This window comes from Anoplopoma fimbria, chromosome 13 (assembly GCF_027596085.1).
Source record: "Anoplopoma fimbria isolate UVic2021 breed Golden Eagle Sablefish chromosome 13, Afim_UVic_2022, whole genome shotgun sequence".
In the NCBI taxonomy this organism is placed as follows: Eukaryota; Metazoa; Chordata; class Actinopteri; order Perciformes; family Anoplopomatidae; genus Anoplopoma; species Anoplopoma fimbria.
Window position 1 is genome coordinate 6,382,035 of NC_072461.1, and position 15,438 is coordinate 6,397,472.

The window sequence follows — 15,438 nt, forward strand, 5'->3', positions numbered from 1 at the left end:
CAACAATAGATTTCCAATTTGACTGGACATTCAATCCTTTGCTCCCTCAGGCGCATTGTAAACACACCCCACTGTGAAGCGTCTGCTCATACAGATGAAAGTCATTTGTTAGTCCGTATATTTTCCATTGCTTGAAGCCATAATACCTGGCTGCAGAGCAAAATCTCTCGATCATGATCTGTATGCAATTATCACCCCAGAGCTACGGATCCGCAGCGTGTGAACAGAAACCAGTGGCTTTTAATGGCTGGAAAAAAACCTCTTGCCTCCTCTCATCCCTGTTTTGGATGTCATTCTGCTAGGCAGTTAAGAGATGGAGCCATCTGTTAACGAGACCCGAATCTGATATTATCTCTATCAACTCAAGGATTACACTCACTCAGATCACATAAGCGAGGTAAAAAGGTGACATCTCTGGGTTGTAAAATCATATTAATACATTTCTATGGTTAGAGGGGCACATTAAAATGGGTAATTTAGCTTCAAATGAAGTCTGGGTGCAATGGTATCACACGGTACGGGTCTTCATTTATTTTCCAATACCTTTAGCTATTAGCTTTTATGCCTGAAAGGACTTCTTCTGTTTGATAGCATTGCACTTAAAAGCATCCTGGTCTTTTTCCGAGGATAACTGCACCAGGCACCTGGTGTAAAAACAGTAATATTGTGTTCGACATTCACACAGCACAAATCCAACAATGGCTTCATATAGGTATGGCCTGAAGAACATTGATTCAGTTGTTTAGAAATTCCTTGCTATTGTTGGGAATGTCACTAAGCATTGAGACTCTTGTACTCGGATGGGAGGAGATCAATACAGAGTGTGGCTCTGAGGTTGTTTTATTTCCAAACAACAGTGATGAGAGCTGGACAGAGTTGGTTATTGGATTTTCAGATCCATCTGCATCTGTTGATACTCCATAAGACTGGCACATAGTAGTTTTTGGCTTCTGATATTTGTTTTGGTTTAAGTGTTTCTTTTTTGCACAAAGGTTCAGACAGGTTCTTTTAACCAATATTAAATGTTCTGAAAGCCTGTCGTTAGCATCACCGATTTAATTTCTGAAAAAAACTCTTAAAGGTTTCAGGTTATAAAATATATTCAAACAAGGTAAAAGAACTACTTAAAGTGAATAATTAGTTCTTTTGGCCTTGGGAGTTTGATCAGACGGCTGAGATTCACTGCATCAAGGCAATTCAATATACTGTATGAGATTAGGAAAACAAAAGGTGATGCTCATATTACCTTTTAATGACCATCAGGTGGCAGCATTGGCTTTTGAAATACAACTAAATCCAAATGAAGCATCCGGCATCCTTATAACCTCACAATAATACCAAGAACATGGGAGCATTTACTGAAAGATTACAAGTATAGATTTTGTGGTCGGCCTTAAGTCGTGAAACGTGACTTACGATAGTCTAAACTTGTCATTTCGATCTAAAGACCTCATCAGAAATAACAATAATTCATGTCCACCCAGTCTGGAGGGAAGTTTGTAAAACATGGGTTTTTATTGTGGTTTTGATTGCTGGATTTCTGAGAACATTGCTTCTAAAGTCTGAGTTTATGTGGCACACTCCACATACACACGCTCTCTATTTCTCTTTTTTTACAACTCGCTCGCTCTCTCTCTCAGACACACACACACACACACACACACACACACACACACACACACACACACACACACACACTTTACATCTTTTTTTTATGTTTAACAGATGTTTTAGACTGAAAATGTCAAGTTGTTGGGATAAAGACGGTATATTTTGTTAGATTTATTGTTAGAGCCTACACAATCCAGATAATGTCATGAGACAAATGCTTTTGGAAATACCGCCTAAATAGCTAGATACAATTCTGACCTTTGGACCTTTGCTGCATGTCGTCCCCTCACTTTCCCATTTCATGTCCAACCCCCACCCAAAAATAAAAATTAAATAAAATAAAATCATAAAAAAGTAATGATTTGCTTTGTTTTCTCTTGTTCAACAGGTATTTTTTGCTTGTGAAGCACCAGGGAGGCTGACAGATGTTATACAAAGCTACAGTCTGTTTTGGCACATTAATTGCTTTCTCAAACTGAACCCTGATCACCACACAACAGGAGTAGCAATATGTTTTCATGAGCTTGGATGCAGTGATGAAGGAATAAATATCTCCTTAAATGCAGGCCAAGTGAAAGAAAAAAATCCCATTCCCTAATAAAAATAGCATTGCTATAATTGCTATTTTTATACAAATGTAATGCTTTTTCTGGTTGGGGAATCTTTTTCTGAATTGACCCACCTGGATTACTTTGATGAAAATAATTTAATGATTTTATCTAATCATCATATCATAGCCCTATTTTAATTTTTTTTTTTTTAAATTGAAACTATTAATCATAACTAGATGTTCAGACTCTATTAAGAATACAGCAACTAACCAACATAATCATAGTAATATGAATATAATAATTACTGCTCATCATTTTGTCAGATGTTTAGATTGATTTATAAACTGTATATTTAAAGCTTTGGTGTTTTTCTTTTTCTCTGCAGGATGTTTTAAACTACCTGGGCTCATCAGAGCTGGATGAAGATGATCTCATGTTAGACCTGGACCTTTCTGACGATCAGCGACATCGACATGGTAAATTCATTTTGCCACTGTAAGATCTACGTTTCTACACGAAATACTTTAGGCCACTGTGTGGGTGAAGCATAAAACAGATGATACACCGCTCACTTTTTCAACACCTAACTGTATCAAGCAAGTTTCTGTTTACATATTTATGTATTGGTACTTACTTTCTAATTACTACAATACTGTAGGTTTAAGGTGAAAGTAAAATGCATAATTCAGCACTATCCACAGCGGGGTCAAATACAGGGTCTGTAAATCATTGTGTAGTTGTTCCTCTGGAAAGAAGCTGAGGGTTCTTGGAAAGAAACCACTCAAATCAAGGGAGAAAATCTGTCACATACAAACCTTTTATCTACCACTCCTTCTATCCAAGTGAACATCTGCTCCGATTTTCTTATTCACTTTTCCTTTCTTCACCCCCTCTTTGCGTTCCACTCTCTCCCTTGCTCCCTTTTCTCTCTCTTTGTCTTTTTCCCCATTAAGCCACCTCTACTCCATCACCTTAAAACATGAAACCAGCACTCTCCCTGGTTCTTTTAACATGTGCCATGACTTTGATGTAGCTGCCTCATTTACAGCGATCTCCTTTGTTGTTTTGGTATTTCAGGCACACTCCTCCTGACATACCTCATGGTTGAAAAGTGACTGTCAGAGGAGAATTATTGCTTGTATTCTGCCACAGTGCAGCATGGACTGCCAAACATACTGTGGTGATTGAATGTTACCACAACGCAAGTGAATGTGTAAAGTGGGACTTCTTTCCAACACATTCATGTGCAAATTCTTATTTGTGTCTTAAGAGGGAATTTATTTTTTGTACTGTTGTGAGTAGACGTAGTGAAGTGAAATGATTGATTGCATTTGCAACCACTATTCTTATTTAATCATTCCTTGCAGTAGCATTATGGTAATTTGGCACACAATTACAAGCTCTTGCAAAATAATGTTAGCTTTGTTTATATTTCAGATTGCAAATGTTTTTTTCCGGTATCACACATCAAACTGCATCGACTTGGAGAGTTGGTGTTTGGCCTTGTATGATCCATGAATGTAATGCCTCAACTGGGTTAACATGCTTGAAATGTGATCTCTGAACAGGGACTACATGTTTGACTATACATATGGAGACGGGGTACATTTACTAGCAGCTTGACTCTCATCATGTGTGTGTGAGCACGTCGAGCTTTGACTCTTATCTAACAGATCACATAGTCAAACTATATATAAATGTGAGGTTATATTCACCTCTCTCTCTACTCTAGTCCCAGATGGATTTGCAGAATATTACAGTTGCAATCAAATAAAGTAAAATGCTCAGCAGCACTGTGGAGTAAATATTACAACAGGAGCTCCAGCTCTAATAAACTGAATTTCCTGTGCTTATGGGGGTTGGAGCGTTTTGGTAGGGAGGGTGGGTTTGCACTCACACAACCTCTGATTTAAAACGCCTCTTAAGGCACTGGCTGCTGCGGAGCAAAAAGAGGCAGCATCATTAATACACACACTAACACACAAGTGCGCATGCTTAGTCATTAGACCTAATGGTTTGCAGACTGTAGCATGAAATTAAAGGTTTGATGAATTGTTCTCATAAAGTCAAGGGACTAAGACTTTGTGCTGGCGATGGGAGAATGAGAAGGTTCTTCACACACCCAAATTAAAGGGACCAATTTAAGGCCTCACACACACCTGAAACCACTTATTAAGGCAACACACAACCAGCAGACCAGATACATGCACACATACATATAAAGATATACACAGACAGACACATCTGACTAAACACACGCCCAACCCACACACTCTCATTGGCACTCCTTATTTTTACCTCTCCCAGGTGGCTTGTTGAAGCCTTTATTAAAAAGAAGCAGTTTCACAGCAATTTATGGCCAGCAGTGTTCAGCTGCAGGGCTCTGTGTTTCTAATCGAACTGTGACTCATGCCCTGTGGAAAAGACGAGGACACAAAGAGAGAGACAGCGAGACCTTTACAAAGACATGAAGAAATGCCAAATCTTGGCTTCACCACCAGTTTTAATTCAAGACTCTTTCACACTGCTCTGTCAAATGTGCCATTTAAAGTAGACATGTCATTTTTTTTAAATAACTAATAGTATTGTCATTACACAAAACTATCACTACTGAATTTTAATAAGCTACTTTGTGACATTACTGGTGTTTTAAAGCTCTTATTTAATTTGGGAGGAGATGTAAGTAGACAGTTGTTATTTTTGATGAGTAATCTTTGTCGTGGTCAGGTTAGGTACTTTGGCACATTTTAAATGTCAACTGAGATTAGAAAATCAATGTCATATAATGACTATATGTGTGTTTGGGTGTGCACAGTGTCCAGAGAAGACTCAAGCCAGTCCCTTGCCTCATGTCTCAACCTGCTCCCCTCCCCCATGGACCCATCAGGAGATCGCATCCCAGGGAGAGAAAACAATCAGAGGTAAATATTTATATTTGTAGTAATATACTGTGTTGTGTGCCCCTCCTATTCAGCTATAGCGAGAATGGGGGGAAAAAACAAATGGGCTGTCGGTGTAATTGCCTGGCAATCTAGCAAATAAAATGATGACCGATAGTTAAAGTTGTATTTGTATATATATATATATGTATATATACATATATATATATATATATATATATATATATATATATATATATATTTATAGAACCAAAGTCATTGACAGAAAAGACAGAGAAAAATGATCTGGTACTGGATAGCAATTGGAGCATATGGAAGAACCTGCTTTCGTGCCCACTTGTTCACAGAAGCATTTATCCTCTGAACAGTATATCTTCAATACACTGTGGCTGCAATATAGCTTTGTTCTTTTATTTACACCACACACTCAATCTCCACTTGAGAGAAAAAGACCCATGGAGAGGGTTGCTGTCTATTCTAGGAATTGCTGAAGTTGAATGTTCCCTGTAAACGCCTAACATGTTTTATGTGTTTCCCTCCCTTGGAGATGAGATGGGACTCTAGCACAGAAAGACAGAGGGTAAATAGATAAATAAATAATCTTCGAATGAATATGCGAGCTGTCTTTGTGTTCTCCTCTTTCTCCCAGTAGCCGGCGGCTGCAAGAGAACACTTAGAGTTTCTGTTTGTTGGTGTGAGTACCATTGGCAAGGACGGTTCCATATGTGATTTGATTTGGCTACTTGTCTCTTCTTTATGCTCAGGAATCAGGATAGGTCTTTATGGGCACACAGAGAAATTCTTGCACGCAGATGCACACGTTTACACATACACACCCACAGTGCAGCTTACTGGCTTATTGGGTTTTATGGAGCCAGTGTGTAATAAAAGGGTTGTATTGCCAGTGGTATCGTCTGAAACAGTGGTTCTCAACCTTTTTTCAGTGATGTACCCCCTGTGAAATACTTTTTTAGCCAAGTACCCCCTAACCAGCGCCAAGCATTTTTGGTTGAAAAAAAGATGTAATACTAAGCGCTCTGCCATCAGTGTCTGATTTATTAAACTGGCAACACTGACGATTGCATTGTTGCATTAAATTCAGTTTATGAACTTACACTTATATTTTATTGAATATTTATTAAATAACTATTTTTAAAGGATTTTTGAATGGATGCTCATTTTAAATATATTTTTTAACAATCTCACGTACCCCCTGGAGTGCCTTCACGTACCCCCAGGGGTACACGTACCCCCATTTGAGAACCACTGGTCTGAAATGTATGACAAGCCAGCAGATGATTATGCTCTCATTGCTACTCTCTCACCCATATGTATCTATCTATCCATGTTTTGCTCTAATTAAACTGATTATGAGCTTCTTTTAGTTTGCAGGTCAACTTATGTGAGTGGATTTGAAGTAGAGTTTGAAGGATTTATATGACACCATTGAGACAGCGGATTTGAAGTAGAGTTTGAAGGATTTATATGACACCATTGAGACATTGGACTTAGCCTTGGCTTCTTTTATTATGAGAAGAGTTTTTTCATAAAGCTTCTAACACTCTTTGAATATTGCACTCAAAAGAGTAACTTTTTCTCTGTCTAGACAGTGTCAGTGAATCATGCAAGTCGGGAATCAACCTTTTTCAACCCATCCAAGGTTTTTGTCAGACAGTTCATTGGTTGTTTAATTTATGCTAAAGTACCACTTGTCTTTGAAAGTGCTGGAGGAACAGTCATGCCCAGACATTCACACACACAAATATTTGCATTGTTAATTTCTATATACAAAGTGAAGGCTAAAATGTCTTTCATCTTAAGCCATTTTTCTTCTGTTTGATTAAGTTTGCCTGGACTTCAGCATTGCGGTTCAGGCTAGAAAAGCCATAATAGATGAGTTGGGTCCATCTCTTTCCATCCAATCAGAGATAGTGTATTACGATGGTATCCCATTAGCAGAGCAAGGAGATAAATGAATGAATACATAAATTAATGAGGGAATAGGCCTGGAATCCCTTCATTAGCTGTGTAGCTTCAAATACCTTATTTTGTAGTGCTGCTCTGAGATGACCATTCAGTTTCAGACATATTTTTGAACAAAACTGACTCTTAGTGCCAGCCATGCTAGCAGCTCTGTGAGGCTGTACTTGGGCACAATGGTACTTTTAGCTAAATGCTAACAACAATGCCAACATGCAGATATGATTTTTTTTAGCACGCTAACTTTTTCTAATTAACCAAGAATCGCTGAGTCTGTTGGAAATGTAATTTGTTTTGCAGATACTGGCTATAAACCAAAGTACTTGACAAATAAAGATTTTGACCCAATGATGGAGCTAGATAAGATGTTAGTGCTTCACCAAAGTTACTATTCATCCTGAGGGGACATGAATGTGGGTCCCAATTTTCAGGGCAATTCACCCAATAGGGATACAGTATTTCAGTCCAAACTGACCATCCCCAGAGCTGAGCTGCTACAGTGGCTAAAAAGGTATGCAGTAAATTCACATTTAAATCATGGTATGCCTGAGTGATGACCTAATTAGTTCCTCTTTTATATGCCACCTTTAACAACCCAACAGTCTGCAATAAAGTCTTGGTCCTTTTAATCCCAAAATGACTCAAGCCTACAAAATTAGACACATCACACAATTCCACAGTGTGTGTGCTACTGACAGTGAGACAGGTATATGATATAGTGGGCTTAGGGAGAAGTGTGTGTTCAGTTAACTTCACCACAGCAAGGGAACTGTTTTTTTAGCTAAAGTGCAGAGCAGCAGAGCGACCTCAGAAAACATATAAAACGACTGGATGGAAATGGCGGCTACACTTCCATATCAAATCACACCTCTGAGGCTTAGATATACTTCCATACTCTTCTTTCTTTCCATTTCAAGGGGAATTTAACATTATTATTGGTTTATTTAAATAACCATTGGAAACCATGCCAGTAAAACAATCTCTGACACTGGAAACAAAAGGTTACATAATGGAGCCAGGTCTAAAGCCTTGTTAAGACATGCTTGCCATATCCTGATTGTATCCAGATGGTATTGTAAGACTGGAAAGCATCAAACCACATCAAATGTGATTTTTTTCAAATTGGATCCAAACCACATTTGGCTATTCCAATTGGATTTTTACATTTGCGTCTCAGGCCGGAGGCTCATCACACTCAAATCTGATTTCAAAGTGCCTTTTGCGTCACTCATTGATACATAAATACATATGTGTTCCCACCAGTTAGTATTTTGGAGATGGCACCACACCTCACTTGCTGCACAGTGAAGTATACAGCAGCGACATAACAAAAATTCTTACCAGTGATCACTTGCATATAAAGGTGTGGACATTCTGTCTTAAAGTTCTGTTTCGTCAAACAAATCGGATTTGCCTGCGTTCTGAATGTAGCCTAAGTTTCTTATCCTGATGAACACACGGCTGCTGGCATGTGTTAATTTCCCACTGTGATAATACAACATCTGCACTGATTTCTTCTTACAGAACATTTCACACAGATTTTTACTGGGAAATGTGCAAAGTCAGTGAGTGAAGAAGATGAGATTGGAGAAGGGGAAGAGAGCAAAATGTGTTTGCCCTGGGCTTGCTCTTTCTTTCGCAGTCTCTCTCGCTCTTTGTCTCAGGTTCCACATTCCCTTAAGGGGACATTGATTTGCTGGAGGCAAAGCTAGCTCCCATCTATTCACACACAAGAAAACACAAACACACACATGCGCACACACACACATACACACACATACACCTGTCAGTCAGTCAGCCTGTCCAGAGAGAGTATCAGCTGCAGGATACTGCTGGCTGTCTGACAGGCTGCACAGAACATCTGCTGTGAACAAACACACACACACAACCACACACACAGTCTTGCACCCAAACCTCCCCTTTGATGTATGACAGTTGGAGGATTTTGATGGCAAGCATTTCATTCTCTGTGTGTGTTACTTTGTAAACATTAATGGCTCAATAACGAAGCTATAGCAGTAAACGCCATGTGCTAAATATTAGTTTCCATTGAGGCTGCATATAGTCGGTTTGGAGGGGGAGAGACAGACAGAGAGGGGGAGATGGAAGGATAGTTTGGGAGAAAAAAAAGACTGGAAACATAATAATATGTTGTCCTATAGTATATAAGTGAATAAGAAACAAATATGGAGTCACTATTTTCTCCATCATCTCGTGCATGCTGAAAAGTGGCTGGTGAGCAGGGATCTGTCACCAGGGCCACAGTGAACTCTACAATATCTTTGACCATGTAATCATTGACAGCTTGGGAAAAAAACTGAAAGGGAGAGTAGAGTAGGAGGTTGAGTGATACAACTTTAGATAGATGTTTCTAGGGCTGCAATTAACGTTTTGATCATTAGCATTATTGATATCACTATATTCAAGATTAATGGTTTTGTCATGAAATGTGCAGATAGAGAGAAATGCCTTTTACAATTTCAAGTCCAAGGTGACATCATCAAATGTTACATTTTCTAAGACCAACAGTCCAAATGCCAACATATTAAGTTTAACTATCATAAAAGATCAAGAAAAGCAGAAAATCCTGATATATCAGCAGCTAGAACCAGCCAATTGTTGCATTTTTGCTAAAACAAAAAGGATTCTTATTCCTATATCAAAATACTTGCATATTCATTGCCTATCATTCAACTAATTGATTGATTAACGGATCATTGCAGCTCCAGATGTTTCCACTGCAATGACTTTGCAGTAGATTCATAGTTAAAGTCAATTTTGTATAAATCAGATAACGATTGTATTTATTTTCTCACAGAGTACTGCAGTGTTGCTTTCTAAATAACTTTGAACACAGCAGCTTTGTTTGCTGTTCACCCATACCTGCATTTTATATTAAATTGCTGACAACACCAAACTTATGCAGTCATAGGCTACATATTGACAGCATGTAGGTGGGCCAAAAATAAAAAAGATTGGCATCAGCTCATGTGCTTTGTTACATAAAGCCCTCGTCAGTGCACTTTTGCCAGTAGCAGCACTTCCTCTAGATAATATTGCCAATGTTCACTGCATGACAATGATGAGTGGGCCTCGGTGCCTTCTGGTTGGTGGAAGAGGAGGGAGGAAGACGTGTTAGGCGCTGAATACTTAATATTAGTATGCATGATATATCTTAATGTCTTGTGTTAAAACATCCACTGCTCCCTCGTCTCTCCTATAGAAAAATAAACTGAGGAAATAAAAATGTTGACAGTTGCAGTGCAGCTTGCCTGTTGCTATGGTAACGACAGTCAGCCTGTTGAGTGTTCCTCTTCCCTTCTCCTCTTCTTTCCCGTTTTTTCTTTCTCATTGCTGGTGATTACTACGCAGTAGACAGGTGATCAGAGGAGAGGAAATGCAAACACTAAGAGGTGTCCTTCTCTGTCAATATGCAGTGGACACTTATGGAAGTCTCAATTCCCAAATCTCCACTTCTGATTTGAGGATTCATCTGCAGCTGTAACATTCACATGCTCATGCATTGGCATAATACCACTCATTAAAAAAACATTCCTGGATGGACAGGTCCCAATATTACCCGATGAAAATGAAGTTAATAAATGTCGTCTATCCGGTTAAATCCTAAAGATGAGAATCTCTTTTAACAGATAGTTAAAAATATACCACCAAAGAAACATAAACACCCTGCCACATGCCTCAAGCTATACAAGGTCACTTCCACTTTTACTTTTTAGTTGGGGGCAATAGAAACAGAATCAGCTGGGTCTTGTAACTTAAAGGTGTCACAGATGCCAAGAGAGACAGAGAGAATAAGACAGATAATACTCTCATGCTTGTTATACTTGGGTCAGTTGGGTAGTTAAACAGCGCTGAGCAGCAAAGAGAAGTATAGAGAAGGTGTTCTGGGATTCAAAAGACACCCTCCTCTCAAATCCGGGTAGATATGGTGCATAGTGCTATATGTTGCATATATGTCTCCCACCGAGACATGTAATCCTTGATTTTACGAAATTTGCTCACATACACACATAAACAGGGGAACCAATTTGTTAAAGTTAATATCATTCATAAAGTATGCCAGCCAAGTTGTGGTCTAATCCCACCTGATTTAATTTAGTCAGCAAAAAATAACACGCACGTCTCCTCCTACATCAAGTCACACACTTACAAACATTCACCCACATGCACACATGCACATTTATAAAAATAGACAAGCATAAAGAATCCAGCTGAGCCTTTGAGTAGAGCTGGGGACAGATAAAATGCACTGCAGCATGATTTTCAGACGCATAGACACACACAGCATACAGAGGGAGTACGAGGGTGCACAGAGTAGATTTTCCTCCCTCTCTGCTCAATTTGCTGGAATATAATGATGCAGAATTTATTAATCCGACAAGTGGTCTTTTATCTTGTATAAATCTGTGAGTTGCGGACTCTTCTACATTATATATCCAGTTCTCAACACTAAGTCAAAACAGGAAATATTGTAGCTATTTTCAGTCACCTTAAATTTTGAGTGATGAAGATACTATACAGTTATACGTCTGCCTATTAGTTCAAATGTGACATGTATACATGTCATACATGTTCTACATGCTTTGCAGTATAATTTTCCATCCAGCTCAAAGATGCCGAGATGTTATGCCTCTTAAGTCTTGACAAAGTCGCCCTCTTTTTTTCGTTCAGGTTCATCAGGTTCTGTCAGTTCAATCATTGTATACATTTGTTCGTGATGGTGTTGGGTTAGTTGGACTTTGCACCCCACATTTAAACAACTGAATTTGCTTCAGCATTGTCTCTAAAACAGATGTCTCTGCACATGCGAGTACACACAACAATCCGAGTTGTAATGTGCGTTTTCATGTGCAGCATTGTCTGGTTCTGTGACTCTGACAACAACTTTTAAATATCACTAATTAAACATTGCCACTGCTGACAACCAACAATTGGACGCCAATTTCTCAGATGGGGTCCAATTGCAAACTGGGGCAACCCCTACTGTCGAGCCCTGATATCAAAGGAAATGATTTTTTTATAAGTTCCTGATATATTCTTTTTGTTATGAGATAGTTGTATTTGTCTCACAGTCCGTGCCCACAGATTGTTTTTACCAGCTAAGCATCAAGCTCTTCAGAAGCCTCAGAGGAAATATGGCTTTGTGCTTTATTTTCAGACCAGCCTAATAGACTCAACATGTTAGAAATCATGTAGTCTGCGTCTATTGTTATGCATAGTCCATTGCTGTTGTTAAGATGCTAATTTTCATCACTCAATTGGCTTTATTAAATGTTCAACACCGGGAGACTAATTAGTGTTGGCTTCCATTTTTTCCCTCTTGTTTTGAGTGGGAACTTGTTGTTCTGATTTGTATTGCAGAGAAACACATCAGATTGGCAATGAATAAGTCATTCCTTTGCTTTCCATTACTCTCTGGTCTGTTTCAGAAATGAGAGCAATCACTCTTTTGTTACCTGATTGTAAGGCATGACATGGAGGGTTGTTTTCCTGAACTTTAATGTCATTTTGTAGCATGTTTTTTTATTGACGACAGCATGCTCTTTGTTGATCTTGAACATATTTTGATACGGAATGCTGAGATTAGAGCATTGTTCTAAGAAAATGCAACATTTCCATTCTGCTGTGAAACATTAAGATGTATCCGACAGCGTTTGTTGCTTTCAAAATCACATTCCTTATACTATTGCTGACAAAAAAGCATACTAGGTAAGTACTGATTATTTCCAATGGGAATTTGTTGCTGATTTACCTGCCCTTATCCATATTTGGGCTTAGTAGCTGTCTGAGGCAGCTAGTATCAACATCACCAAAAAAACTGTGATCGCAAAGAGAAAGCTTCTGTAGAGAAGTCATCATGAAAACTTTGCCTTTTTGAGTCAGAACCGTGGCAAGTTACATGTAAATTACATGTTGAGTGCACAATCAAAGCAAAATTCCACTTGTATTCATTACAGCCTTCTATATTAATAATACCTAATTAGACAGCTTATAAGGTCTAATATAATATCCTGCTCACTAATTGACCTCCATACATAAATATAAAGCATATTTCAGTATTGCCATGGAAACCACTTATGAATAAATTAACATTAGGAGCATACATGTCTTTACTATCTTGCACTACAGGGGCTCATTCCCGGTAACTTGGCACCTTTCCATTTCATTCAAAGCTAGGGTTGGCACTTTACTTTCAAACTATATTTTTCATATTTGTTGCAATCCATAAATCAAATGCTCTTTCGCAGGCCTGTAATAAGCCTGCCAATCACTTCATTCGGCATTCATGAAATTATTGGATAGTGTACCTGCCTGTCTGAGTACCTACTTGCATACCTGCGCACACTCTGCCAGTTCACTCTGTGAGGTCAATGGATACAGTTAGCACTCTCTCTCTCTCTCTCTCTCTCTCTCTCTCTCTCTCTCTCTTTCTCTCTCTCTCTCTCTCTTTCTCTCTTTCTTTCTCGTGGACTCAGCCTCCAGCTGTAGTCAGGCTGTGCACTTTCATGTGTTTTGGGTAGTGGCTCTGGAGGGATCCCTGAATGGAGGGGCTATTTTTTTTTTTTTTTTTTTTTTTTTTTTTACAAAATCAAGCCTACTCTTGCTGGTTTCTCAGAAGTTGCCTACCCCAGCTTTAACCATACTAAAATATCTTTATAAGGTGATATTGGTTAGCATTTATTCATGCTGACAATGAGAATATCAAGGGCGGACATTTGTCATGGATCTATCCTGAGTGCAGAGTCTGTCATAATAAAGTTGTGCATGCAGGATCAGTGTCATGTAAATCCTGTGAACTATGATTCAGTATGAAAACCTTTTCTGGGAGTTGATATGATTCTGTCATGGTGGTGACAACAGTGCCACTACAAGATAGCAAATCAAAATTATGACTCAGCTTTAACAATATATTTGTATCTCTGAAAGGAAATTAGGTAGGCTAACAGTGATGGGAGGAAATGAGGTGAGGACAGGAGAGAGACAGCATTTCAGTTTATTGATGTTGTTGATGTTACAGATCGTCATCATAAAACATAAGCAACACGCTGTGTTTGTCAGCTTACTGAAAAACATATCCCTAAAAAGTGGCAGTACCCTTACGTGTACAGACCCGCCCTGTGTTTTCTCTTCACTGTTTGCTGCAGAAAATCCACATTAATACTGATAGATAGATAGATAGATAGATAGATAGATAGATAGATAGATAGATAGATAGATAGATAGATAGATAGATAGATAGATAGATACTTTAATGCCCTCGTGGTGAAATTTGACTTGGACTCTACAAATCCAGACCCGTCAACAAAAATAAGGGCACACAAAACAAGCAAACAAAAGATATTAAAGAGCACAGAAAAATACAAAACAGCTAATACAAATATAAACATTCACACCCCAAGGCATCAATTAGTTTGTAGTTGTTGTACCCCAGTAAAGCATGAGTACCCTGCACTTATTTTAGGCTACTGTTTAAAATTCCAACTGATGCCGGCACAAAGGAGTTCCTTAACCGATTCAATTTGCACCACTGAGCTCTGTACCGTCTGCCTGACGGTAGCAGCTCATACTGAGAGTTCAGAATATGGGATGGATGTTAGTGTTCTCTTAACTTATTTAAGTACACACTGGTCAAAAAGAGAAACTTAAGCTGAAAATGCATTATCATATTCGCTTACTACAGTATATAGGTTTTTCTAGTGTTAATGTTTTATTCCATTTGCAAGTCTCACCTGAGCATTTGCACTTTTTAGCTTCTTGTAGCTGCAGGGTCAAGCAAAGTATAATGAGGCTGAGGTTTCTTGAATAAACACAGTCACAACACATTATAAGGTGATTGAAATTCTGGTCCTTTATTATCATAGCGTTAGAATGAATAGCGTAAAATGATCATGTCCTTAAGTAATGAATAGAATAGATGAACAGTTAATGTACCCTCAAAATAATAATTCCCTTTGGGTGGGGAATTAGCATTTATTAACATGAACTTGTTGATTTGAGATTATGAAGAAATTCAGTCAACCAGTGGTTGCTTTTGTGATCTATTGTCACCTTTGGCTTTCATGCTTTTAAAGTCAATTCTCATTATTCAGATTGCAAACAGGCAGGATTACTTTTGAATAAGCGGGGACAAACATCATTAAAGTGTAAAATAAACCCTATGATGCTTGCATAACACTATAAACTCCAAAAAGTAACATGTTAGATTTCCTGGGGCGGTCCCTCTTAGTAGTGGACTTTGTGAACTCAAAGCAGGGTTTTGTTCTACTTTAATGGAATACCGCTTTTAGGCTTCAGTGCAGGATAAAATGTTGGGCAATGTGGCTCGGCCATATTCTCTGAAAGAGGAAACTGTAATGTGACACATGGGACCGATA

At 38.5% G+C, this 15,438-nt stretch overlaps 1 protein-coding gene across 1 annotated transcript in view; it reads left to right on the forward strand.

Annotated features, from left to right (window-relative positions):
- Positions 1-15,438, forward strand: part of ccser1 (coiled-coil serine-rich protein 1) — a 104,125-nt gene that overhangs the window by 11,382 nt on the left and 77,305 nt on the right. Inside the window, exons 4-5 of the mRNA XM_054611407.1 lie at positions 2,548-2,638; positions 4,978-5,083. Coding sequence (XP_054467382.1) covers positions 2,548-2,638; positions 4,978-5,083 — 197 coding nt within the window. The remainder of the gene's footprint in view (positions 1-2,547; positions 2,639-4,977; positions 5,084-15,438) is intronic.